Raw genomic sequence first — 27,520 nt, forward strand, 5'->3', positions numbered from 1 at the left:
AGAATTACACACCAGGAAGACAAAACTATTATTATTTTTTTAATTATGAGAAAGAAGTCCATGAATATTTTATAGTTCACAGAACCTCTCTTGCTTTGTATTTGCATATGGGTTCTAACACCGAAAATTCTTACGATTTATGGTTAGGATAATGACTATGTTTCTCATTTATGTTACATTTGCAAAAATAATCAAAGTGGTCTCCAGAAGTATAAACCAAATAAGTCTGAAACCCAGAAAGTTAGGTGCAGATATTTTTGTGTCATCCAGCTATTCTCCTGATTTAAGAATATTTTCTTTTTCCATTTTGAAGAAAGAAAATAAGAATAAAAGAGAATTAGATGATAGGCTGGCAAAGTTTGCATGAAATACCCTATCTTGTTAGCAAGTGTTGATTCTGCTGCAAATGGGTTAACCTGGATTTGCTGATCCATCAAGGCAAATGGCTTATGGCCCAGTTATAAGGGCGGTGGGAGGGACTCTCTAGAGAGGATATAGGGTGTGAGCTGAGCAGCCCTGAAGGAGGGACCCTAGGAGCAGACAAGCATGGGGAGAAGGTTTCAACTGAACTTTATATTGTATTGTTGTTAATTTCTGCATTAAGAAAGCCAAACTGCAGGAAAGGGATCAGTCTGGACACTACACAGAGAGCACAGACACTACATACTGAGAGCAGGTTGAAAACAGCACCTGCTCACAAGACAGTCTGTGTAGTGGAAAAACAATAAGACAAGACAGTATATAACATTATCTCCTACATCTAGTGGGGCACCCCCTAGATGTGCCTGCAGATTTTCACTATTCCTCTGTGTACTGCATACTTTTCAGATAAATGACTTTTCTGGACTTGGTAGGTGTGGCATACACAGAGTGGTGCCCTATACTTTAAGATGTTCCATGTGTATATGTAAGGTTGTAGAAATAATAGATATTATATGTTGTGTTATTTTAAATATGGCGTGTGATCATGCAATTGGAAACTGTGTCTGAAGCACACGCATCAGAGGGCAGAATTTAGATTGCAAAGGCAGCCTTAGCTTTGGCCTCTGCTGCCTTCTGAGTATTTAACATTGCATCCTTAACTCTCTTTTAATGAAGGTTTGTGTATGAAATGTAGTTATAGGGCCAAATGTTGCTCGCTTTTACCCCTGCGCAACTCCAGTGAAATCAATGGAGTTACGTGGGTTATCTGATTTAGCCATAAGGCCAAATGCTGCTCTCATTTGTACCAGTATGAAGAGTACAATTATTACCACTAGGTTATTCCAGATTGACAGCTGTGTAACCGAGAGAAGAATTTGGCCCACAGCATTAATTTTACAGTAGATATAAGGCCAAAGCACAGTAGAGGAAATGTGAGAATAAAAGGGAATTGTAAATTACTGACTACTAGTGAAAAGGTTATGGCAAAACATGGTATTATGAAGGATAGGTAAAGACATGGCACAGAAAAGCAGAAATTGCTGTAGATGCTTGGAAAAAGGAGGTGAGTTTAACCAGACATGCACAGGTATGCTGCCCTCATGCATACAGCTAAGTAGGTAGCAAATATGGCTGTTAAAGAGAAGTCACAATACAAAGTGAAAAAAGGGGGCTGGGTCATGTTAGAGCTCAAACTAAATTGCAGTGTGCTCCTCCAAACAATGCACCATTCCCAAAGGTGTAAGGAAGCTTTACAGTATGTGGGTGGTTTATACACAGTACAGGTGCCATACAGTTTAGCATTGTTGTCTGGCATGGTTGTTCCCCATTTCTTTGGATCTCCATGTTTGCTGTGTGCTGAGGTGTTGAGGGGAGTGAGGAGTTCACATCATATGACTAAACAGTATGTGCTTGTCGTCCAGATCTTGTGTGTGTGATCCGCATATGAACAGTGTACACCTGTCCAGGGAGTGCTCTCTGGGCTCCTGTACGATGTTCTATGCTCATCATGTGAGCAATAAATGTCAGCTGAACCATTGTTGTCTCTCTTTGCATTTACACATCACCTGTAGGAAAGGTCACAGGCAGTGGCCTATGGGATACTGTTTCTTTTATGCCAGGTTGTGAACCTGGCCTTTGTGTTTCCTTTTCATGGTTCTTTGGTGCATTTGTGTGTCACTGAATCATCCCTCTGTTTGAAAAAATACTACATATAACTTTGGGAGATATGAGAATGAGAAGCAACACGAATGAGAAGCAACATTCCAGCAACAACAGCATATCACGGATAGAGAAAAAGATGGAAGAATTTATATAGCTTGAGCATTGCATGCAAGAGGGAAAGGAAGAAGTTATTACATGTCTCTTGGACTCAGAAGCAGGGGATGAAATTGTGAGCTGTCATCTTACAAACAAAATGTGGAGAGGAATGGTGATGGTCTTGCTGTTCATCTCTGTTTATGCTTTATGATCCAGTGAGACTAGAATACTCAGTTAGTGGCTTCTTGATTTGTATCCATATGCTGCAAAGCTTAGACCTTGTTATTTTTGTGTTAAGGGGCATATTCTTAGTCAGGCAGGTGAAATTTTCACTCTCAAAATCTGTACCCACATTTTAGACCTGCATTTGAACTGCAAGTGCAGATCTGAGAACTTGTACCTTGAATCATACCTATAGAGATAACATTTTCAGAAGTCCCTATGTAGCCTATGTTCCATTGCAAGTCAATGAGACGAAGGCTCCTACGTCATTTAGGATGTTTGAAAAATTTACCCTGGGTCTAGAACTGATTTACTGGGTGCAAAGTGAAAGACAGTCTTGTGGTTCTTCTTTGAGTGCTGATCCCTAGGGGTATTCCACATGAGGCATACAGATGCACGCAATGTGCCCAAGTCTGGAAATTCTTCAAAGTGATGTCTGTTGACCCACACACACGCAGTAGTTTCCCTCATTCTCCCGACTGAGACTATAAGGGGTGGTGCAGGCCCACACCTTTCCAATTCCTTCTTACCGCCTCCTGACCTGAGTTGGAATCTTGTTCTCCATCAGGATCACAAGTGAGTCCAGATTACACATAAACTTACTAGAGTTATGAGCGATCCACAGTGCAAGGCCTTCCTTCCCTTCATATGCTCACTCCATGTATAGATAATGTCAAACAATAGCACCACAGTGGTCTGTATAAATAAAGAGGAGGGAGTGAAATCTCATCAGAACTGGTGTCTTGGAAACCACATTATGATACAAGCTGCATACCTCCCAGGCATTCACAATTTCTGGGCAGGCAAACTAAGCAGAAGTTTCTCCACAGACCAAGAATGGGAGATACACAACACAGTTCTAACCCACCTATTTACACAGTGAGGTACTCCTCAATGGGACCTCTTTGCATCCCAGATGAACAGGAAGCTCTGCAGGTATTGCTCCAGGGGAGCTAGAAACCATGATTCCTAGGGCGACGCTCTCCTACTCCCTGGATGGCCGGCCTCAAATATGCCTTTCCTCCCATCCCACTGCTACCACAAGTTCCATGGAAGATCTGTCACGACAGAGCCACCATCCTCCTAGCACCCTATTGGCCCAGACAATTTTGGTTCACAGAACTCCTAATCATATCCACACACCTGCCAATCAGAATCTGCCTATTCCAGAATCTCTGTACCCAGAACAGGGGCAAAAGCAAGCACCCCAACTTGGGTGTACTCACCTCATATCCTGGCTTTTGGATGGGCTTCAGAAATAGAGCACTCATACTTCATCCATGTCCAGGAAATCCTTAGCCAAAGTAGAAAGGATTCTACTAGACCCTGCTGCTGAGCTAAATGGCAGTGTTTTTTGGCCTGGATACTACACCACCAACATTCACTTGATACTGTGGATGTTCCAATCATCCTAGACTACCTAGTGTCCTTAAAGACTCCAGCCTTCCCGCCCCTTAGTTCACTGCAGGTACATCTAGTAGCAATCAGTACCTTCCTCCCTCATGGAGGGACATTCTGTCTTTACACACCCAACTACTGTGTGATTCATGAAGGGCTTGGTCAGGGTCTTCCCTCTGGTTATTTAGCCTATGACTCAATGGGACTGTAACCCCTACTCACAGATCCGCCCTTTGAACCTATAGCAACATGTGCCTTGACCCACCTCTCTGTGAAGGTGGCATTCTTTGTAGCAATCACTTCAGCCAGGAGGTTCAGTGAGCTAGAAACGATGATGGCAGACACCTTTCACACCTGCGTCCCCGTACACAGTATTCCACAAAGAGTAGGTCTGCCTTGGGTTCCACCCCAAACTCCTCCCCAAGATTGTTTCTGAGTACTGCATTAACCAATCGACCCACTTACCTGTGTTTTCCCCAAAAGCCCATCCTTCTTCCAGAGACGAGAGACTTCACTCCCTCGACATCAGGTGTGCCCTGGCGTTCTACCTACAAAGAACCAAACTCATTAGAAAATTTCCGAGGCTCTTTGTCACCATAGCAGAAAGGACGCGTGGATGGGCTGTGTCCTCACGGAGGATTTCTAAGTGGGTTTTGGGATGTATATTAGAATGCTACAAAGTAGCTAAGAGACTCCCACCCCATTCTGAGGGTATTATGGCTAATTCCACACAAGCACAAGCAGCCTCCACGGTATCCTTACTGGCCGTTCTGCTGCAGGACATCTGCAGAGTGGCAACTTAGAACTGTGTCCACACATTTGCATCACACTATGCTCCAACTCAAGCTGCAACGGTGGATGTGGCTGTAGGAATGGCAGTACTACAGGCACCTCTGCTACCAGCTTCCTCGTGCCCTCCTCCACTCTGAGCACTGCTTGCTAGTCACCCATGAGTGGAACCACGCATAGGGACCAGCACTCAAAGAAGAAATGGAAGTTACTTACTATAACTGGAGGTTCTTTGAGATACGTGGTCCCTGTTTGTATTCCACTACCAACACTCCTTCCTCATTGCTTTGGATCCTGTTGGATTGCAGTAAGAGGGAACTGAAGAGGCATCATCCTGCACCTCACCTTAAACCGTTTCTTGGGATCACGAGGTAAACTACTGAGCATGTGCAGGTCAACCCGCATTGCTTTGAAGAATTTCAGCACTTGGGAGCATGTCACTCATGCATACCCCCGCTGTGTGGAATACAGATATGGTCCATATATCTTGAAGAACCTCAAGTTACAGTAAGTAATCTCTTAAGGTACTGTGTAGGGACTCAGGTGATCAATTTCTGGGTTCAGGTATTGGTTCTATCATGGATTTTCTGTCTGGCTTTGGGCAAGTCACGTAGGCCCAGATCCTCCAATGTAGGTAGGTGCCTAACTCCCATTGAAATCACTGGGAGTTAGACAACCTAAATACCTTTGATAATCTGGGTCTTAATTTCTGTGTGCCTTAGCTCCCCATCTGTACAATGGGCATATTTCCCTCCACATGGATCATCTATTTAAACTGCAAATTCGTCAAGGCAGGGGCGGTGTCTGACTATGTGTACGTGCAGCTCCTAGCACAATGAGACCCTGATCTGGGTAGGGGTCAGATCACTAGGTGTTACTGTGCTTGTATAAAAAAAGAGGCTGGGCCTCAGCACAACTGTAAATTTACCCCTGAATGTGATTTTGTTTCCATATATGGAAATTGGGGATGTGTCAAGTCCACTTTTAAAAAAATATTTATTATTTTGAAAGAGTGTTACTAAAAAAACAATTTAAAGAAGGATTATAAAAAGAAAGGAGAATATCATAGAATAGCAGAAGTAATCCTGATATACTGTACAAGATCAAACATCTCAGGATTGATAAACACAACATGTTAATTAAACACAAACTCTTTTTTCCATGCAGAAAACTACATAGCAACATCTGGTATAATGATACATAAGGCATATAAAAAGAAATCAACCACTTTCAGATCAGAATGTAGGCAATTATTGAGTCAGTAAACTCTGAGGGTGCAACTCCCCTGGAGCCTTCAAAGATTTCTTAGTCGTTTTATGAGAATTTAACAATGCTTTCACATTGTCATAATTATGGAATAAACATGTGTTTTTCTTATACCTTTAACAAGACGAAGTTTTGTGGGCTAAATGGAAGCTAAATAATGCAATGTGAAATGTGAAATAGACATTTCTTCCTGCTCAGCTTTGGATAAATCCAGAAAGAGATGTAGTCTGGTATTCAGCTAAGTAATAATTTCTTCCTCTCACTAAATTTGCTGCATAATTCTGCTGTATCTATTGAGGATACAAAGATGCAAAAAAATTTCCAAGAGATTTATTAAGTAATCTGAATAAAGTGGATAACCAGAGGGGAGAAGCAAATGTATATAAGGAATTTTTAAAAACAAAACTATTTTCACCGCTCCTTTCTGAAGTGCCTGGAAAAATCCCAGATTGCAAAGTCATTACATGTTTTTCAAAGAAAAAGGACATTTTTCATAAGAAGTGTGTTTCCCGATTAAGTAACTGAACCATATACAATGATGTATGAGTCTGCTTCTACTCCCCAATTGACAAAAGGAGTCCTTTAGCTCAAGCAGTAGAAGTTTGTACTCCTATGCAGGTCTTTTTGCTTCAATCCTGCAGGCAGCAGAACATCTACCTCAAATGTCTCCTTTTTCTTTTTGATTTCATCAACATTTTTTTCTGTTGATTCTTATTTTCCACCTCTGAAATCTTAACAGAGAAAAGACATAATTTTGACTCAAATGCATCAAAGCATTGGTTTGAAAACACTTGCCATTAAATTGTACCCAGCTGCACTTGTTGCCCGTAAGAGGTCATTTTCCTAATGCGGACAAAGTCTCAAAGCCCAGATTTGCAGGTCACTTGCTGTTGCTTTTACAGTAAAGAAACAGACGTGATGTAATTTCTCCATGCACCTGTATCCACACATGCTCTTGTAGGTACAGAAACTTCCCATTATGGTCTTGTATATTGTAATAAGGGAAAGGCCCTCTTATTTCTGTGAATGGCTTTTAATAGCAAGGCACAGTTGACTCATTCACTAAATCAGTTCACACCTGCTAAATGGTCTCCCATGGTGGAGCCCCAACAACACAGGGCACTTAAATGGACTAGGTGTGACATTTTTACACAGAGTCATTGAAATGCATCCCCTTGACAATCTTCCCAATTAACTGTGAGAGCTCCTATGCATTTACAGTGAATGGCTCTGTCCTATAGGAGGGAGTGCCAGCTGGGGTGGGTGGGGGAGGGATTGGGTTACTCATTGGGTTGTGCAGTTGGGGAGTATTGGAGGTTTTGAAATTTGGAAAAGGGTGGGGCTTGAGACCTTTGTTAGGTACTATCCTTCTCTCCTCTCCCTTCCTAAGGAAAGAAATTTAGAAAAGCTGGACATGCACAAGTCCATGGGTCCAGATGCAATGCATCTGAGGGTGCTGAGGGAGTCGGCTGATGTGATTTCAGAGCCATTGGCCATTATCTTTGAAAACTCATGGTGATTAGGGAAGGTCCCAGATGATTGGAAAAATACAAATATAATGCCCATCTTTAAAAAAGGGAAGAAGGAGAATCTGGGGAACTACAGACTGGTCAGCCTCACCTCAGTCCCTGGAAAAAACATGGAGCAGGTCCTCAAGGAATCCATTTTGAAGCAGTTGGAGGAGAGGAAGGTGATCAGGAACGGTCAACATGGATTCATCCCGGGCAAGTTGTACCTGACCAACCTGATTGCCTTCTATGATGAGATAACTGGCTCTGTGGATATGGGGAAGGCGGTGGACGTGATTTACCTTGACTTTAGTAAAGCTTTTGATACAGTTTCCCACAGTATTCTTGCCAGCAAATTAAAGAAGTATGGACTGAATGAATGGTCCATAAGGTGGATAGAAACCTGGCTAGATCATCGGGCTCAATGGGCAGTGATCAATGGCTTGATGTCTAGTTTGCAGCCAGTATAAAGTGGAGTGCCCCAGGGGTCTGTCCTGTGCCTGGTTTTGTTCAACATCTTCATTAATGATCTGGATGATGGAATGGATTGCACCCTCAGCAAGTTTGTGGATGACACTAAGCTGGGGGGAGAGGTAGATACTCTGGAGGGTAGGGATAGGGTCCAGAATGATCTAGACAAATTGGAGGTTGGATATTAGGAAACACTATTTCACTAGGAGTGTGGTGAAGCACTGGAATGGATTACCTAGGGAAGTGGTGGAATCTCCATCCTTAGAGGTTTTTAAGGCTCAGCTTGACAAAGCCCTGGCTGGGATGATTTAGTTGGGGTTGGTCCTGCTTTGAGCAGGGAGTTGGACTAGATGACTTCCTGAGGTCCCTTCCAACCCTGATATTCTATGATTCTATAAACTACAGGGCTGGTCAGCACCCTCAGCCAGACACTACTTTGGACAAGGAGGCCCTTTTCCATAGCTCTATCCTCTGCAGCAACATGGGTAGCGGAGCTGTCACATAAAATATGGGACACTGCAGAACAAGGGTGAGTTCTTAAATCGGAGTCACTAACCTGAGTTAAAATATCAGTGAAGGCATGGCAACTTGGATCAGTGGCTCCACTTTGACCCCAGGCTGCCCTATAGGCTTAAACTCAAGCTGCTAACCCGAATTGCTGTGTCTTCACTGCTCTTGTCGCCTGAGTTAAGAATACCTCTAATTTTTTTATCCAATACAGATAGACCTGTAGAGGGAGGACATCAGGATCCATCTCCTACAAAGAAGTATGTGACATCGCTATAGTAACTATCCTAGGCAGCCAGATGCAGACCTAGGGTGTTGGCTTGACTAGGATAAATTGTGGGGGTTTTTTGGTCCCTGTTAGCTAGGATGATCTAACAGGTTATAATGCTCTGGTTTAGACAAAGCAAATTGTATTTCAGTGCATGCTAAGCCGGTCGAGCTGAAGCGCAGGCTCTTGCTCCGATCCGACTTGACCAGTTTAGCGTGTGCTAGAGGCATCCTACCTTCCCTCATCCCCAGTCCCAGCCCATGGCCTGGGCAAAAGGAAACCACTCCTGACTGATTCCCATTGCACACACCCACACAGTCCCTCCTCCCTCTCCCACACAAACACAATATACCCAACCCTTCTCCCTGCAATAGGTTCCCCCTTCCTCCAGCTGCACTATTGTCTTCCCCTACTCTAACACAGCAACTCCACCCTTTCAAGGAGCACAGTGAAAACTCTCAGAACAAAAGAACAGCTGGGAAACATCAGGATTTGGAGAACTGGAACACCACTCCCTGCAAGGGACCCAAATGTTCCCCACCCACACAAGACCTGTAGCCTGTGGGGCTGCCTCCTGCCTCAGGCCCTTGAGAGGTCAACTTCCTCCTGCCCAGATCCTCGTGACTACTCCTGCCTTAGGCTTCTGTGAGGTCACTGCCTCCTTGCATCCTATGGGGCTGCCCCCCTGCTTCAAGTCTCTATGAAGTCACTGCTTGCTCCCCTATTCTGTGGAGCTGCCTCCCTGCCTCAGGCCTTTAGGAGGATACTGCCCCTCCCCTCTCAATTCCAAATCCAAGTTTTGGCTCCACTGGCACCCACAAAACTCCCACTGAACCCTGTATTTGCCTAAGCTCACTAGTCGGCGCTTACGTTTTCAGGGTAAAAGTTCCCTAGGTGCCTACATTCCTGCCGCTGGGCAAGCGCGCTGCTTCCTCTCTCTAGGCATCTGGAGGCCTAAGCCCCAGGCTGATTCACAAGCCAGGGAAGACAGGTGTTCGTCTGCCTAAGTGTCTACAGGGCCTGATACAACAAGCAGGATGCCTACCAGATGGGGTCCCATTCAAAGTCCAGCAGGAGGAGGAGGCCACCCACCTTCTAACTTTTATCCCACTGGTTAGTGCACTCACCTGGGATGTGGGAGACCCAGGTTCAATTTCCCTCTCTACCTGAGGGGAAGAAAGGATTTGAACAGGGCTCTCCCATCTTTCAGAAGAGTGCTGTAACCAGTCAGATTTGGGATATTCTGATCTGGAGCTTCCTCAGTCTCTCCTGTGGCACTGTGGATAAATATTTAAATAGTCACTGGAGGGGAGGGAGATGAAGAGAGAGACAGACTGACTTTTAAAACACTTAATAGTATCAGTATAAAAACACAGTAAATTACAGATTATAAAACAGTCGCTCATCCCAATACAAAGTACATTTCCAATAGTCCACTGCTAAATAATCTGATCCAAATTGCTTATGAGAGTAAAATATCTAAACTCTAAGCGAAGGCATAAAAATCTAAAAAACTGAATAACATCGGCAAGCCCAGTAACAGATCATTTACATAGTCTGTTTTGTTAAAATGGCCATGTTTGCGTGACCCAAAATAAAGTTTGCAAGGCATACCACACATCTATTTATGAACTTATACTTAGCAGTAAAAATAAATGCAGTAGGGGGAAAAATCAAGGGACAATAACCAAAAAATACTCTGAGGTAAAAGAAATAATGGCTGTAAACTGGAACAAGTAAGAAACGTATGAAAAGCAGTCTCCTCCATGTCACAAAAAGGACAGGCCATGGATACCTGTGGAGCCAAACAATGCACAAACACATGCATGACTATAGCTCTGTGATGAATTCTCCATTGGAAATCACCCATCCTTTTCACAATTGGAGGCGTGCATGCAGTTTGCCAGGCTGGCTGGCTGGAATCAGTCACCATCCATGCCGTAACAAGCATTCGAAAATGATGAATCTTTACCACAAGCACATACAAGGACTTATGCCTAAGCTATTAAAAGTAGATTCAGCAGACCCAAAGGCAAGCAAACTGCTGGGCTTGTCAACATCCCAATCCACGGGAGGAACAACAGGTGAGAAAACAGAAGCATTAGTACAATCAGGAATGCTCGCTCAAGGAAGCAACTGCACTGACCAAACAAGCCCACTTCACAGCACCCTCAGAAACTAGACCCCTCCACCTTCTACAGCTGTTTTTCACTTTGGGGCTTTGCCTGCAAGCCAGAATCCTCAGCCAAGGCCAGAGATTCCATAGCAACAGGTCCAGTCTCCATTTCACAGTCAGGTTCAGGCCAAGAGGCCACTGAGTCAGGAGCCACGGACTCCATGATGCCGTCTCCCCCAGGTTGTACAGGAAGTGCTATCTTCCCACCAAAAAACATCCCCACAGACATCTGTTGGGACCCCGTCTCTGCCACAGCCACCCAGCCCTGTGCTTTACTTTCAGAAACCCCCACATTCCCAGGCAGAGGGTCCCCATTCCCAAGGGCAGCCTGCCTCATCTTAGGGCACTGACGGACCTAAAGTGTCAGACTCCTACAACAAAAAAAGGCCATGTCATCAGTGTCAGCGGCCACAGTGTAGCCACACTCTCCAATCCCGTACTTCAGGGAAACGTCTCAAACCTGGGAAGCATTGTTTAATATCATACAAACCTGCCTATGAGAGGCATGTTGAATCTCTGGAGCTTTACAGCCCGAAGGAATCAGCCTAACAGGGCTACAGATCATACCATAACTTGCCAGGTCTCTGGCCAGCTGCTCACTTCCTAATAAAGGAGGAACATTAGAGATAGCAACTTTAACAGCAGGTGTCGTGAAGGCCACTACACAGACAAACACACCCCACACAATAATCTCCTCCACAGCCACCTGCTCAGCAAGGCAACAAACACAATAGCCTTGCTCATGTGGGAGGCAGATCTCACTCGCCTTTTAAACCCACTCACCTTCCCCACAGTTACAACATACTCCTCCAGAGAGGAAGAGGCTGGAGGCAAAATTTTCAACCCATGGCTATGGGTTAAACCCTCAGAATCCACAACAAACTGAGGGCTCTGCCTCCCTTCAGCGGACAGACAAAAGCCTGCTAAAACAAAAGAAATCCTGAAATTAAACCCACAACAACCATAAAACTAAACACACACACACAAAGAAAAATAGAGTAAACAGTGATGCACACCGACACTCAACCTCACTCCCAAGCACTCCCACAATCCTCAGCGAAGTGCAGCCCCAGTGCTTTATAATTTATATGCTTTATTTTTATTTATATATATATTTGTATGACAAATATAAATACTACAATAATTTATATAATGGTCTTTCATAATTTATCCACAGTGGAGCAATGTCAACAGGAAATACAGAGAGAGCCTCAAATCAGAATATTGCATAGTTCAATGTCTGGAGGACTCTTCTGAGACATGAGACCCCTGTTCAAATATTTGGTCCCCTGCAGGCAGATGGGGGAATTGGCTCTGGATCCCCTATACCCTAGGTAAGTAGGCTAACTGCTCAGATAGGTAGCTCCACCACTACTGCTGCCTCTGCTAGCTGTTTTGTATAGACAAGGCAGAAGGCCTTATTCATTCCCACAAAAACAGCTGAGGCACCTAAGCCTCCTGACTCCAGGCAGCATTTCCATTCATGGATCACTAAGCAGAGCTCGGTGCCTTCCTGCACCCTGGATTTAAGCGCCCATCTCTGTGAGGGGGTGGGGCATAGCACATCCCCCTCTGGTCAGCATCTCCATTGGCTAGTTCAGACGGCTCCCCACCTAGTGTGGTGGCTTTTGTGGATCCTATTCTTAAATGCCCATATCTTCCCATGTATTGTATAGGGATCCTAGCCATCTAACTCAGGCTTTGTGAATTGCAGTGGTCTTCTGTGGATTTCCTAGGTGCCTAAAAGTTAGGCACTGTAATGCTGAGCACCGCAATGCCTACATCCCGTTGTGGATCGCACCCTCAATCCCTCTGAGTCTATTTAGAACATTAAGTTCTTCAGGGCAAGGACTGTTCCTTACTATGGGTTTAAACCAGTGGCTCTCAAACTTTTGTACTGGTTCCCCCTTTCACATAGCAAGCCTCTGAGTGCGACCCTCCCTTATAAATTAAAAACACTTTTTTATATATTTAACACTATTATAAATGCTGGAGACAAAGTGGGATTGGGGTGGAGGCTGACAGCTCATGAACCCCCCATGTAATAACCTTGTGACCCCCGAGGGGTCCCGACCCCCAGTTTGAGAACCCCTGGCTTAAACAGTGCCTAAAATAATGGAGCCCCATTAAGAGTTGGGGCTTCTAGATGCTACTGTTATACTAATTATTAATAATAATAGATATAGGTAGACTCCAAGTGAGTCACAGCCCTTTTCCATACTGTCCACTCTGGTAGAGATCCACATTCCCTTCAAATCTCCTGCTACTTCTTTGATTATGTCATATAAACACATGCCCGGTTCAAACGTTGAAACCAAACCAATGCTCCAAAGTCCAGCAATTCTTACTCTGGAATTCTTACTTAGTACAAGCAGCAAAGAGTCCTGTGGCACCTTATAGACTAGCAGATGTATTGGAGCATGAGCTTTCGTGGGTGAATACCCACTTCGTCGGATGCATGTGGGTATTCACCCATGAAAATTCATGCTCCAATACGTCTGTTAAGTCTATAAGGTGCCACAGGACTCTTTGTTGCTTTTACAGATCCAGACTAACACGGCTACCCCTCTGATACTTACTTAGTACAATTATTTAACAACAAGAAATGCACCTTGCTACTAAAAAAATAAAAGCCGACTTATGCGTAATTGTTATTCTAATTACAAGTCCTGGAGCAGTTCTCATTTCTTCCTTCAGCATTATTATGAACCTCATTTCCTTACAAAGTCCAGGATAAACAATTCCAATATATTTTATTTTAATTATCAGTGTTTAATGAGCCATAATGAAACTATGTTGAGTGGTGCAGAAAAAAAATAATTTAAAGAACTGAGTGGCGGTAACTTGCTGTGCATATTTCACCTGTTGTGGCACAGAACTGTATTATCTAGTATTCAGCTATGCCATCACTTACCGTACTTATTAATTATATCTGCTCTTTAATAGAAAACTTTCTTCTTTCTGTCATCTGAATCAACAGGGGCCCCATAAAGATGTCCCAGAGGAACCAGATGACTCTTTGATGTGTGCATTGAGGGATACTATTTAATTGAAAGTGACTGTGTTAGGGGGCCATATTCAGTGTGTTTGTGTGCCTATATCTCTTGGTGGCATTGGGCTAATGCATGGAGATCTGTATTGTGCTGGGTGCAGATATTGTCTTAACTCATGGTTTCCCAGGTTTTTAGTGCGAGCCTTAGAGATGGAAGAATGTTCTCATTACAAACAGCCTTTCCCCCATAAGAATGACACTCACAACACTGACACAGCCCAATCATCCCTACCAATAAAAAAGAGAAGAGGATATTACAGTGGAACCTCAGTTTTACAAACACCAGTCTTACAAACAGCCAGTTTTAAGAATCATTTTTTTCCATCAGGAAAAAACCCAAACACATCAGGCAGGTAGCGGTGACAAAGAACAAGTCAACATCCCTTCACATTCCGATGCCTTTGGTACATTGGAAAGTTCTTTGCAGTGGTTTGAAGGACAAGAAGAAAGTGATGCAGTGCACCAGACTGCAACCTATGCACCAGGCTTCCTGTAGTTTGTAGGTGCTAAATTTTATGAACTTTTTGATTTTATGAACTCCTCAATCTATTAGTTCATAAAATAGGGGTTCTACAGCAATGAAATCTAACTTGAAAATAAAAACCCTACCCCAAACCAAATTTTTACCCAAAAAGGGAGAAGAGCTGGAGACTCCATGAAGGCTTTCGCTGTTGCTATTGTCTCTACATGGAAGGCACCCAGATACTATGGTGATAGGCAGTGCTATAAAACCTAAAAGAGAAAAAAACACTTGAACAACTTTAAGTTAACAGTGTTTTGTGTGTGGGAATATATATATTAGTAGATAAGTGTAGGATAGGGAGCTTACCCATCTTGGAGGCTATTGTCATGAGTCTTAACTTTATGTGGTGATGCAGCGTTGGACCATCTTGTGGTGCTGGGGCACAGAAAGGGGAAGAGAACATTGGCAGGAGAAGAAATGGACAGTATCTGAAAGGAGTTTGGGTTCTGAAGCAGGCCCACAACCAGCCACATGAACGTCTATGAGTCAGCAGCAAGGGTTTGAAAATGAGACCTCCAGCACCAAACCACAGACTTCACTTACTAAAGGAGTAACTCCCTTAGCTGGATACAGTAGTAGGCAGTTATCCTCTTTGTCAGTGGGTCCAACTTCCACTCCCTCCCAATTCCACTCCCATTCCTAGTCCCATCTCCAGAAACTCCCATTCTCCCTTCTTATCTCTCCTGAATTCAGTCATTGTCTCTCCCCTCCCCCACCACTGTAGGGTGCCATGACAGGGAATAAAGTTCATTGGACCATTTTGTTGCCTTCAAAGGAGAAGGAGAACCAGTGGCAGAGATGCCAGTTCTTCCCCTCTCACTCTGGGAGAGTGGGGGGACCAGCAAGGGGAAAGACCTTTCTGAGAGAAGAGGTGAACTGGGATCTCCTTGCTGGGACATCTCTCCTTCCCCTGTCAAGGGCTTCTGCTTCTTCCCCCACTCAGCCCTCTCCAAAATGCAGATGTCTTTTGCAGTAAAGGTGTCAGGAATCATTTCACCCAATACTGAAATGCAGCTACCTCTGGGGCCAAACAGGGTCACTTTAATAGTTTTCCAAGAATGGTAGTCTTTGGCCTTTGAGAGTGGCCTGGGCAAGGTGGTTCAGAGGAAGGTGCAAAACACTCAAAGTCAAATTCACTCCTGGTGTAACTACACATAGGGCCAGATTACCAGAGGTGGTATTTTCAAAAAATCTTAAGTGCCTAACTTCCATTGATTTGAACGAGTTAGGCAGCTCACCTTTGGAAATCTGGCCTTTACTATCCTCAGTGGAATTACACCAGGGCTGAATTGGCCATCTAATCATGAGGCACTGTACCACTGGAGCAGATGCCATCCTGACCCAAGGTGGGGATCAGTTTATGCTCTGAAGTTTATACACTTTATTGACAGGCTCTATGGTTTAATGGGTAGCACATTGGCCTTCTAGATTTATGACAGAATAAGTTATTCAATGGGTTTGAGTTTGAGCCACATTTGGGAGTTAGACTAGATGACCCTTGCGGTCCCTTTTAACTCTATGGCTCTACAAAGCATTAATCTTTATAATTTGGATCTGTTAATGTAATTGCAATAGCTTCATACAACTCTCTATACTCATGGGAGTGTATAATATAGAACCATAACTGGGCTTTTTTGCCCTTAAGAACTTTATATGCCAACAAACTGAAACAGTCTTTCAAAAAGTGTAGCTTGGGACATAATTTACTTAGGCATTGGCACAAAAAGTGACTGGGGCTAATCCCAGTGGATCTGAGCTTGCTGATGGTACTCAGGCAAAAATCCTAGAAAGCTTAGTGTGAGTTTTATTTGAATAACGATTACAGGATCGAGTGCATAGGGATAGATGTTTTGTTTTGTTTTTCCAATTTTGCCATGGGAGTTTAGGGCCTGATTCAGCACCCACTGAAGGCAATGGGAATGTGTCCATTGTTTTCAATGAGCATTGGACCAGGCCTTAGAAGGGAAACTGACCAATGTAATAACATTGCAATAACATACATTGAAGACGTATTTCATAATTTTATTGGAAAATTAAATAACTCTATTACAGATTAATTAAAAATATTCCACACATTTGTTTAATACAGTAAAAACAATTTGGCAATTTGCTAATTACAGAAGTTGCTATTTACAGACAAAGAGAGTTCCCTACAGTATAAATATTTTCTCCAGCTTCCTGCAGCAGACATGTCTCCAGAAAGTTACTGTTGAACTTGAAGAAATTACAATATTTGCTTAGCATTGTGTTTTGCTATTTCTAATGTCTATCCTGCCTTGTTAACCTTTATCATATATAGGTTCAGAGCATGTGACAACGTGGAAAAAGGCATCAAGACATGGCAGGCATTTCCCATGTACACACAGCAGAAAGGGCTGTTCCTGAAGCCTGGGCAGCATGGTCTCCTGCTCACTTTAGAAAGGGTAGGTCTCAGGGGAGTGTAATGAGCCATGCTGGGCAACTGCCCATGCAGGAGCTGGTGTGCCAGGCAAGTGTTGGATCAAAGCTGAGGAACAGCTCTGCCACTATGTGCCCAGCACTGTTGGGGCCCCCTTGGTACTGGGGTGGGACCTGACCCTTAGGGCTGTAGGCCTGCAAATCTGGAGCCCATGCAAATAGAGCAATGCCCTATTTGCATATTTTATAAATATGTATTAGGTCATTTGCATAAATTATATCTCTCCCCACCCCTATTCCAGGTTCCCTTGCTCCAGCTCCTCCTCTTCCTCTTCCCCCCTCCCCCTCCAGGTTCCAGCCCCCTCTCTGAATCCGCCCACAGACATGCTTGGCCATAGAGCCCCTGCCTAAAGCGTAGTCCCCAGCTCCCACCAGATCTCCTGGACTGGGGGAGGAATGTGCTTACTGTCCTGGAGGATTTTTGCGGGGTCTCTATAGTTTAGTCTCATAGTGGCTATGAAGGACAATAACCATAGAGGAGCAGTCTACAGAGACCCAGCTCCCTCGGAAATGGGCACTAGATGGATACACAGACTGGGAGCGGGCCTGGCCTGGGACCCAGCTGCAGAGGATCCCCCCTCCCCTCCAAGCATGAAATAGAACCCAGAAGTCCAGACTTCCCCGCTCCCCCGTTTTAACTACGAGACCCCACTCCCCTCCCACAGCCAGGGATAGAACCCAGGAGTCCTGGCTCTCAGAGCTGGGATAGAAGCCAGGAATCCTGGCTCCCTGCTCCAACAACTAGTCTCTAACCAAACAGAGGTGTTTTCTAAAAATGGTTCTGCCTAAAATGCTCAGGATTTTATGTTATAGCTCGGCTTAAGCCAAGTTCTGCTCTGTCCCACTGGTTTGTATATACAGAAGCACCCCCGACTCCTTCCCTGCATTGTCACCACATGCCAGGCGGCATGGGACCCTTTGAAAAGCCAGCAAGTCTGTAGAGTTTGGTAGCATTCTCCTCTCTGCTGCAGTTCCATGGGTGGAGCCTGGAGGTGGAGCCATTTCAAAGCTGACTGGTTGGCTCCCCCCTTATCTGACGTTGTTAATCTGAATGTCACAAGAGCTGTGCATAGGTGCTGGAACTAGGGGTGCTGGCGCCCCTCCAGCTTGACGTAGAAATAACAACCCAAATACATGGTATCCGCCTTCAGCACCCTCACTATAAAAGTTGTTCCAGCACCACTGGGGCTGTGGAGAGCAGGTGCACCGAGGCCAGATGCAAGTCAGTTGCAGGCAGAAAGGGCTCTTGTTAGTGACAACCACAGCTCGTGGCCACCATGTCTTTATAATTCTTAAGGACAACATTCTCATTGTCATCAAAGTACATAATACTGATGGAACTCAGTTTGTCTGGGACACAGCACGGCGTGCTGACGTCTTTGGACAGTTTCAGCGTATGCACTATGGACTGGACAGTAGCATGGTTGGTCGCTCTTAGACTTTCCCCTAAGGGGAACAGGCAGGCCCCTTTGCAATAATAAGCCTTGTAGCCACGTGGGAAAATGATCCACCCTGCCCAACCAATTTCATGGAAGTCGACGAAGAGATCATTGAGCTGGCATGGCACAATTTGGTCTTTGGGGGAGAAGGAGGAGGTATCCCGAATTCTTCTGCTTTTGTTCACTCTGATGTTTGCAAAGACCTCGTTTTGGTGAGGTAGGTGTGATGAAGTATCATCTGCAGGCAAGGATGGCTGGAATTCTGAAAGCAAGAGGACATGACAGCGGTAAGTAAACCTTTGCCATGAAGAACACTGTATTTCTGTCTATACGTTGGGAGGAGATTATTGCTCTCAAAGAAGATAGTCCCCATGAAACATAGATTTAAACAAAACTGGGTAACGACCATGACACTTATGCTTCATCTCTACTATGAGTAAGGGGTGTGGTTGCTCCTGTTCGTATACACATAGGCTAGCTTTCATTGAGCTAACACAAATACAAACAGCAGCACAGCCGCAATAGCACAGGCAGTTGCAGTAGAGGCACGGCTTCGCCATGTGCATACTACCCATGGCGTAGTCATGTCTACACTGCGTTACCCGTGCTTCCGTGGCTACATGGCTACTCAAAGATAGTTAGTGTGAGTATGTATACACAGGCAGGAGAATCACATTCCCAGCTCAGAGTGTAGACATAGCCTTAGACAATGACAGTATTATAAATCTTAAATACTTATACATTAGGCTGCACTTCCCTCAGGACCAAATCCTGAAGTCTTCTTCATAGAGAGTCATAGATTCCAAGGCCAGAAGGGTATATTGTGATCATCTAGTCTGATCTCCTGTGTAATACAGGCTAGAGAACTCCTCCAGAAGGATCCCTTTTGAACTACAGCCTAGCTTTAAAAAAAATTAAAAATCCAATGTTGATTTAAAAATTGCTACTGATGGAGAATCCACTACGACCCTTGGTACATTGTTCCAATGATTCATTATCCTCATCCTGATCCTATGTTCAAAATGCACCCCTTATTTCCAGTCTGAATATGTCTAGCTTCAGCTTGGCATGCAAAACCCCAAAAGCAGTGAAAAAACAAAAGCAAAGGCTCAGGAAATCATGAAACTGTTGGAGACTGCACAGCTCCCTGCACTACAGAGCCAAGTCTGGTTATGTCTCTGTATAAGAAGGCATAGGGGAAACGGAGAGAACTAGAGAAACATGGACAGCCCAGATTTATTGACCACAAATTGTAGATGGGGCAAAGGTTCCCTACACTGAGAAGCAGGATTCTGTCTCCAAGCCACAACATAAAGTCCTTTTACTGGACAGGGAGCCAGAATTTCACTGTAAACTTGACACTAGGCAGGGTCTGTTTTACTTTTTTTTCTAGTCAGTTTTACTGTCTGGTTCTCATGAGCCAGCACAATGTTGTCTTGTTTGGGTCCTTTCTGATGTACAAATAAGGCTGGAAAGTTTATTTTTAAGTTTTCTTTTTTGGACGTATCAGGACTGTAAAGACTAATCTCTCTTAGCTCCGGTAGAGGATCAGTGGGAGTGTAAGGGATGTTTGTTGTAATTTAAGAGGTGAGGTATTGAACAGTCAACAAAGAATTCCATTATTCAGACTAACACGGCTACCCCTCTGATATTATTCAAAGTGTCAGTTAGTCATTGCAGTTAAATCAACGTTTTAGAATACAAACCAAAAGCAAAAGCAAAAAAAGTTTTAAACTGCCCGACTAAAATCCCCTTCCCTTTTGGACAACTGAACTTCCATTTTGTGATATCATCATTTGCATAAGCTCTCCCGTCATGTAGAATCTTCCAGACTAGACAGCACCTGCAAGCCTAATGTAAATAAAGAAGAAGCAGAACCCTTCCCCCTTTTTAAACAAACAAAATAAAACACCCTTTTGGCTTTTATTATGAGCCATAAAGAAGCAAAAGTAGATATAAACACAATATATTTTCCTTGGCAGGTCACCTTCTTACCTAAATGAAATAACTAAAAGTTTTCTACTCCTTTTCCTTGCACAGATAGACCTAAAATTGTAACTCAGCCCCTAAGGAAACCCTGGCACTGGACAAAAGAGGGTTACCCAGCCTCCGGAGTGAGGGGCCAAGAAGCCTCCTTAGTCTCTCCGAGGGCTTTTGCAGACCTCAGAAGGTCCACAGGAGTGAAGGGGTTGCCTTCCTGATCATCTGTTCCCCATGCTTAGTGCTCACTGAGTCCCTCCTCTCTGTGGACCTCCTGAGATGATTTGTAGCTTGCAGCAATAGCATTCCCCTCTGAGGTACCCTAGGAGGTTTGTCAAGTAGAGAATACAGATACTGCATAACTCCATTTTCTAACTGCTTATGGCCCTGTCAGGATGTTAGATACATAAAAGTGACAAATCATCACACTTAGTATTAAAGACATGATTGTGGGAAACAAAAGATAAAAACCAACATTCTCTCAAGCATGCTTTCGATACTCTACAGGGAAAGAAGGAAAGATGGTATGAACATATCTCTACAGGGGCAGAGTTAAGGTGGCTTGAGTGCCTCGTTTGAGCGGTGCAACCTTACCTCTGCATTCCTGGGTTCTCATTTTTGTTTGTGTTATTCTGTTTGTTGTTTACCTGCTAGAAAGGTAATATGCACTGAAACCCCATATGAGCCTGCAACCTTAGCTTCATAGCCATCACATTTTTTGTGGGAGATAAATTTGATAAATAGGAAACCTTTGTAGTATAAATTCCAATTTTTTTCTTTAATTTACTAAAACGTTGCATGGTGGACACATGCGTGTACACACACACACACACACAAACACAATCTGAGTGACACTTCCAGCCTGTCTTCCCTTCTGGCCCTCTTCTCTCCCTTCCGCCAGGGTATCTCCTTTCCCCCCTTCTGCTTGCTACCCTCCCTATCATTTTGTGTCCTCTTCCCCAGCACTACCTTGAATCCCATGAGGTGCTGAACTCCACATATTGGTGGAGTTGACATTGCATGCTCATAGGCTGGGAGTCACTGGTTCTACACCTTTGACTAGAATGGTGGGCATGAAGAGAAGACAGTTAGGCTGGGTCTGTAGACTGAAGATTACAAACTTTTGCTGGCATAGCATAGCTGTGTTGGTCAGGGATGTGCTGAGTTGTGTTTTGGGACTGACATAGCTGTGCTGGTAAAAGCACCTAGTGTAGATGCAGTTATACCAGGCAAAACTGCACTTTTGTCAGTATAACTTGTTTTGCTCACGGTGGGGCTCGAATAAGCTTCAGTTTTGCTCGTCTAAACTGCCTCCAAAGCAGGAGTGCTTTGCCTGTCTAGAATACTAGTATCACTATACCAGCAAAGTGCTCCTAGTATAGACCTGGCCTAAAATGTCTGGTGACCCACTTCAGGAAGTAAATAATAAAATGATTATATCAAAGCAAGCTTTTGACAGTGGCAAACCCGAATCAGTTTCAGTGTCAGAAACTGCATGTGACTAATGAAACTATCTGCAGAAAATGCATGAGGAAGTAACAGAACTAATTAAAAGGAGCTTCCGTTCAAAGAGTTACTGTTGCATTGTCTTACCAGTGGAAGAGGGCAGGAAGCTAGAAGATTTCTGTCTGTCATTATTGGTGAAGAGGACCAAGAAAGCATTCCTACTGTCTCGCATATTGTGCCGGCTCTTGGCAAACTTGACGAAGTTGGATTCCATTTTGGTTTTAGATAGATGAGTTGTAGTGATCAAAAAGCCATGGTTAGTGCTGCTGTTTCCAACCCATTTGGAAACCTCGGAACAAAAAAAAAAAGTGGAAAAGATCATTTGAATAAGTCTGTCTCATTGGGACTAAGTAATGTTTATATCGAGGAAGAAGGAATAGGCAAAGGATTGTCAGGATATATGTATATTATTATGAAGACAATAGTTGTAACTGCCTAGTTAAGGTTAAATTGAGTTTTGTACTTAAACCAGGGACTCACCATCTTTGTGTTGTATGAAGCATACAGTGTAACTTCCCCAAAACCACAGCCCTTACCTTTAAATACAGAATTATTTTTTGGAGAATTTACTAGTACATTGATTGATTAATCTATGTGTTAAAATTAATTTTAAAATTAAAACTTTTTTCAGACCTCTCTTTTCCCAAGTAATCTTAATAATGGAATAATACAGACTTCAGACTTTCCATATTGTTAAAACTCATTTAAATCTCTCACACAGGCTACATCTGAAGACATTAGCAATCAAGCTAAGTTATTAACAACAGCTGAATCTGACTATTATGATTGTGGACTAACAGGTAAGGTTAAGTCACTCTTGGCTGAGGCCATTGTAACATCAGAGGTAATTCAACCAGTCATCCACAGCATGCTTGTGAATCTGATCTTAAACACAGAATAAAATAATTAGATAAGGCTGATAGTACAGATTTTCAACTCATTACTGATATCAGATGGTTGATTTTGTTTTTTTAAGTGAAATTCCCCACACCAAAAAAACAGGTTCAGCTGGAGATAAGGTTGAGAGTACATATCAATAATGTAAGGGCATCTCCAAAACATGTATTACAAACCAAAGAGATTTAGAGTTAAGGTTACATTTATAAGGATCCAGAGATATTAAGGTATGGAAAATACAAAGCTAAAGCACCCAAATAACCTTAACTCTGCCCTATAGTGATGCCATGAGTGTAAAAAGAAAATGAAAAACCAATTTCTCCAAGAAATCAATGCCATCTACCCTGGGACCGCAAACATTAAAATGCTTTAATCATAATTATGTAGTTATTGTATGCTGTTACTATGAGCAGAGTTAAGGTCATTTGGCTGTTGCAGGCCGTATACTGCTACCAGTTAATAAGCTCAGGTTATCGGACTTGTGGCTTTGGAGCTAGAGAATTTAAGGTTCTGTCTCTGCTAGTGCCCTGATGTTTAGGTATCCAGCATGAAATTCCTAGCCCATGACCATGAATTTGTTACAATATCTTTAGCATAAAAAACAACATAATTAAGAATTCTCCGCTTACTGTCTGCGTGACATTGAACACCTCCCAGCCTTCGGTATACAAAGACAATAGTCTGGATGAAATGAGATTTCTTCTCTGCGGCTTACTTCCCCTGTCCAAAAGCTCATACACATCCACCTTGAATATGGTAATATAACAAAACAAAATTAAATGGGGAACAATTGATTGTCTCCAGCAAAGAGGTCAGCATCAAAGAAACACATTTCCTCCACTTCCAGGATGGATTCACCCTGTCTGTTGACCTGGACTGAGACTAAAAAGTTGCTTCTGGTCAGCTTCACATAAGGGCAAGAAGTAATGTAAATCTACTAAATACCTACAGAGAGGTCTATCTAGATCCCTAACCCTAGATAGATATATACACCTAATCCTCAGTATTTTTTTAGGGGTATGTAATAAATAAGAACCTGTATATCTGGTAATCATAATGAAAACATACATGAGGGGGGAGGGATAGCTCAGTGGTTTGAGCATTGGCTTGCTAAACCCAGGGTTGCGAGCTCAATCCTTGAGGAGGCCACCTAGGGATCTGGGACAAAAATCAGTACTTGGTCCTGCTAGTGAAGGCAGGGGGCTGGACTCAATGACCTTTCAAGGTCCCTTCCAGTTCAGGAGATTGGAGATAAAATTATTATTTAAAAAAAAAAACAACAAAAACCCCAGAGATTATTCTCTCAGCACTTGGATATTATCTCATGTGCTAAGAGCCACACAAAAAGAAATATCTGCAAATGGAAAAGTCACCTGGCCATCTATTTTTTGTCTCTTTTGACTACTTGATATTGTCCCAAGTTTCATGTTGCCCCATTGGGTTTGCAGGCCACCTGATTCCCTAGAGATGGACTGGCGCTGCAGAATTTGGATCTGGATTGCAAATATCTCAAAATCCACGATAGCTTGGCTGTGGTTTGAGCTCACTTTCAGGGATCACCGAGCTGTCCTGTTTGCTTTTGCACAGATAAACCAGTAGATTGTTTGGCACCATGGATGTTTCATTGAAAAAAGCTCAGGGGGAAAAAGAAATAGCATAGCAACAAAACCAAAAACCTGGTTGTATTTCTTTGCTTGTTGAAGTCAAACTTCTAAATTGCTGGCAGTAATCACATAAAACACAGGATAGTTTCATGGGGTAGTTGGTTTCAGTCTCATTTCTTTCATGCTTGATTTTTTTAACTTTGTTAGCTTAAAGACACTACCTGTTGATTAATTAGTCATTTGTTATTATTGTTAATAATATAATCACCCACTTACTTTGAGAAAATGTTGCCAAAAAGATTTTTGAGGCACATGGTTTTTATTTAGCTTGAAAACTCTGAGCTCAGCTTTTAGCATTTGTTCATTCCTCCCAACCGAAGAGATGTTGAAGTAGAAATAAGACTGATCAAAATAATCTGGAAAAAAACCCAGGACTATTAATAACCAGTCCAACATGCAAGACACAGAAAGAATACTCTGATTTTCCAGGAAATGGCAATATGTCACCTGCAGTAACAGGAAGAACTATTCAAATGTGTGTGTTAAAATAGTGATAGGCTTAAGACAATGAAGTGAAAATAGAATTAAAAATAGATCTTCACAGCAAACCAAAAGCATATAACCATGCAAGAGCCAGGCCGCTAATAAAATGGAGCAAATTGAATTTTCTGTGCACAGGATATTTTAAAAGAATTAAAAAAACAAACAAACAAAAAAACAGACCTGTGTTTATTTTGAATTCAGAATGCCCCTCCTCCCCCTGCATTCACTAAGTAGCAATGAGTTTGTATCAAAGGCTTCCATATAAAAGTTTAATCTACAGCAGTCACATAGACACAAAACACCTTACATCACCCAACACCCTTCCACATTCCTACACATGTACACACCAGCATTCCCCTCCACTCCCATATACAGCCCTGCTCTCCCCACAAACCCAATAGTTTCAGTGGAGTTACACCAGGGGTGAATTTGCTTCCCTAGCTTTGTCTTGTCTCACTTCTCCTAACCCAGCCTCTCCCCCATCTCCTTCTCTGTGGTTTACCTCGGTCTTCAAGGCTCCGCACCACGTTGCCCTCCAGCAGCCCTGGGGCCTTCGTGATCCCATTGGAATCTGCCACCTTATTGAAAAGATCTACCATAAACTGGGGTGGCTTCCTGTGAGGCAGGACATCATGGGGCAAGGCCTCAATGTCAAAGACCTCCTGCAGTCTCCGCATGGCTTCGGCGACAATCCCTTTCCTCTGCGTCCGCACGGGCACCCTGGACAAGTGAGTGGGGTCACAGAACAGCAGGAGCAGCAATGCAAGGCAGCGCCAGGCCTGGGATGCCGCCATGTCAACTGGATCCTCTTCGGCTGTTACAGGAGGAGAAGTGCAGCTGCAGCTCAGGCGTGCTCTGGTCTGGAGTCTTTGAGGAGTGCAGAGCTCCAGCAGGTACTTGTCACTGGCAGCCAAGCCTCCCAAATGGGCTGAGAAATCCACCCCACCAGTTCTATAAGGCAGTGTGCAGGGAGTGCTTGGTTTTGCATGAGAAATCTGAGCTTGGTGGTGGTGTGGTCCTGGGCGGAGTTCCTGCAAGTGAGAAAGTGGACAAGCTATACAATTAGCTAGCTAAACAGCCTGAATCAACACATCTGACTTATTCCTTTATTCCAGGCCTTTGTCAGCGTCCCTGCTGCAGCTAGCCACCCTCCAATCACCAGAAGAGGGCGGGAAAGATGGACTTTTCTGTTCTTTCTAGGTCTAAGATACAGTCCCCCTTTTCAGTCCTTGGCCTTAAACCTGATAACCGTGCTAAGCATGCACTGCTTTCCCTAATCAAGCACCACATTGGATGGTGCTTTTCCTGGCCAGCTGGGTTATGCAGGGATGGTCTTGTAATGAGACCCACACCCTACCCCCATTATTGAAGCTTAAGGACTGTGAAAGTACACATACAGGGATTCAGTCTCAATTAGGGGAGTGTCATTTCCACTCCTGTAAGCATCAAAGAAGCCATTTGTTTGTAGTTCCCTGAATGTGCAATACCTTCAGCTGCTTCTCTTCTTTGTCCTTCTGTACCCCTCATGCACTATTCCTTAGAGCAGGACCGAAGGAAGGATGGGCTTGTGGTTAAGGCACTGGAGTGGGGCTCAGGAGATCTACGGTCAGTTCCCAGCCTCAGAGAAGAAAAGGCAGAAGTTGGCTGTTTGTATGATCCACCCAGTGGTTTAAAGCAGTGGTTCTCAACCAGGAGTCCAGGGCCTACTAGCCGGTTTCAGGGGGTCCGCCAAGCAGGGCCGGCATTAGACTTCCTGGGGCCCAGGGCGAAAGATGAAGCCCTGCTGTATGGGACTCCTGCCACCTGGGGCTGATGCCAAAGCCTGAGCAACTGAGCTTTGTGGGGCCCCTTGTGGCATGGGGCCCCAGGCAATTGCCCTGCTTGCTACTGTCTAATGCTGGCCCTGGCTTTTATATGCAGAAAAACAGTTGTGGCACAGGCAGGCCGTGGAGTTTTTACAGCATGTTGGGAGTGAGCCTCAGAAAGAAAAAGGTTGTGAACTGCTGGTTTAAAGGGCACACAAGGAGGGTGAACAGAAGTAACAGCGAATTCCCTTCATTCTCATCTTGGCCTCATAAAATTCAGTTCACGGAGGCACTAAAATGCAATATCGGTAAGCCCAAATCTTAGGCCAGCTAAGCCGCCAGATCGCTGTACCCCAGGAGCCTAATCGTGTTATTGTTCCCTGGTACCAGCCCTTCCTCACCAGCTGAAGGACAACTACCAGTTGAGTCCAGAAACAATTGAAAGAATCGTTATGTGCATGTACAGTGCCCAGCATAATGGAGCTGGGGACTCAATGCTACCATAATACAAATAAATAATAATAATAATACAGAAGAACAGCTGGGTCTGATCCAATCCCGCTGGGCCAGGCACTCCCAAATTTTGCAAATATGAGGCTCAAATTCTGGATCTGGAATCAACACTGACCAGATCTGTCTCTACCTTTTGGGAACAGCAAAGGAGCCATTTGCCCCTTTGTACCTCATACATAACATCTCATGTAAATGAAGTTGAGCAACATGGCACAGAAAGTTTTGCTATTGTCCTTTCTGTTTCCCTTGTGCTGTTTTAAAGACACAGCATGACAACAGGAGCCTAGCAGCTTTGGCGGTCCTCAGCCCATGCAGCTGACATCCACCTCTCCATGGCAGCTAAGCATGGTATTACATAAGAAGATGACCTCAGGTGGAACATGAGCAGCAAAAGCAGATGAACTAAGCAACGATG

The 27,520-nt window shown here is 43.8% G+C and overlaps 2 protein-coding genes across 2 annotated transcripts in view; both read right to left on the reverse strand.

Moving 5' to 3' along the window:
* DRGX (dorsal root ganglia homeobox) overlaps nt 1–9,227 on the reverse strand; it is a 47,016-nt gene extending 37,789 nt beyond the window's left edge. The window contains exons 1-3 of the mRNA XM_045022862.1: nt 9,163–9,227; nt 4,267–4,349; nt 3,007–3,099 (exon numbers count right to left, since the gene is read on the reverse strand). The gene's annotated coding sequence lies outside the window, so the exon portion shown is untranslated. The remainder of the gene's footprint in view (nt 1–3,006; nt 3,100–4,266; nt 4,350–9,162) is intronic.
* Nucleotides 9,228–18,067: 8,840 nt separating this feature from the next.
* Nucleotides 18,068–25,581, reverse strand: LOC123375174 (bone morphogenetic protein 2-like). The gene is made up of 5 exons (XM_045025892.1): nt 25,290–25,581; nt 24,521–24,660; nt 23,270–23,386; nt 21,831–22,032; nt 18,068–18,519 (listed from the first exon to the last, which is right to left on the reverse strand). Exons 1-5 carry the CDS (start codon nt 25,579–25,581, stop codon nt 18,068–18,070), a joined length of 1,203 nt encoding a protein of 400 aa, XP_044881827.1.
* Nucleotides 25,582–27,520: the final 1,939 nt, after the last annotated feature.

This window comes from Mauremys mutica, chromosome 7 (genome assembly GCF_020497125.1).
Source record: "Mauremys mutica isolate MM-2020 ecotype Southern chromosome 7, ASM2049712v1, whole genome shotgun sequence".
Taxonomy (NCBI): Eukaryota; Metazoa; Chordata; order Testudines; family Geoemydidae; genus Mauremys; species Mauremys mutica.

Coding starts and splice junctions, on each gene's coding strand:
- LOC123375174 (XM_045025892.1), bottom strand. CDS start 25,581: ATGGCGGCATCCCAGGCCTGGCGCTGCCTTGCATTGCTGCTCCTGCTG. Junction 24,661..25,289: donor GCGGAGCCTTGAAGACCGAG/GTAAACCACAGA, acceptor GTTTTTTTCCAG/ATTATTTTGATCAGTCTTAT. Junction 22,033..23,269: donor TGTTCAATGTCACGCAGACA/GTAAGCGGAGAA, acceptor TTTTGTTCCGAG/GTTTCCAAATGGGTTGGAAA.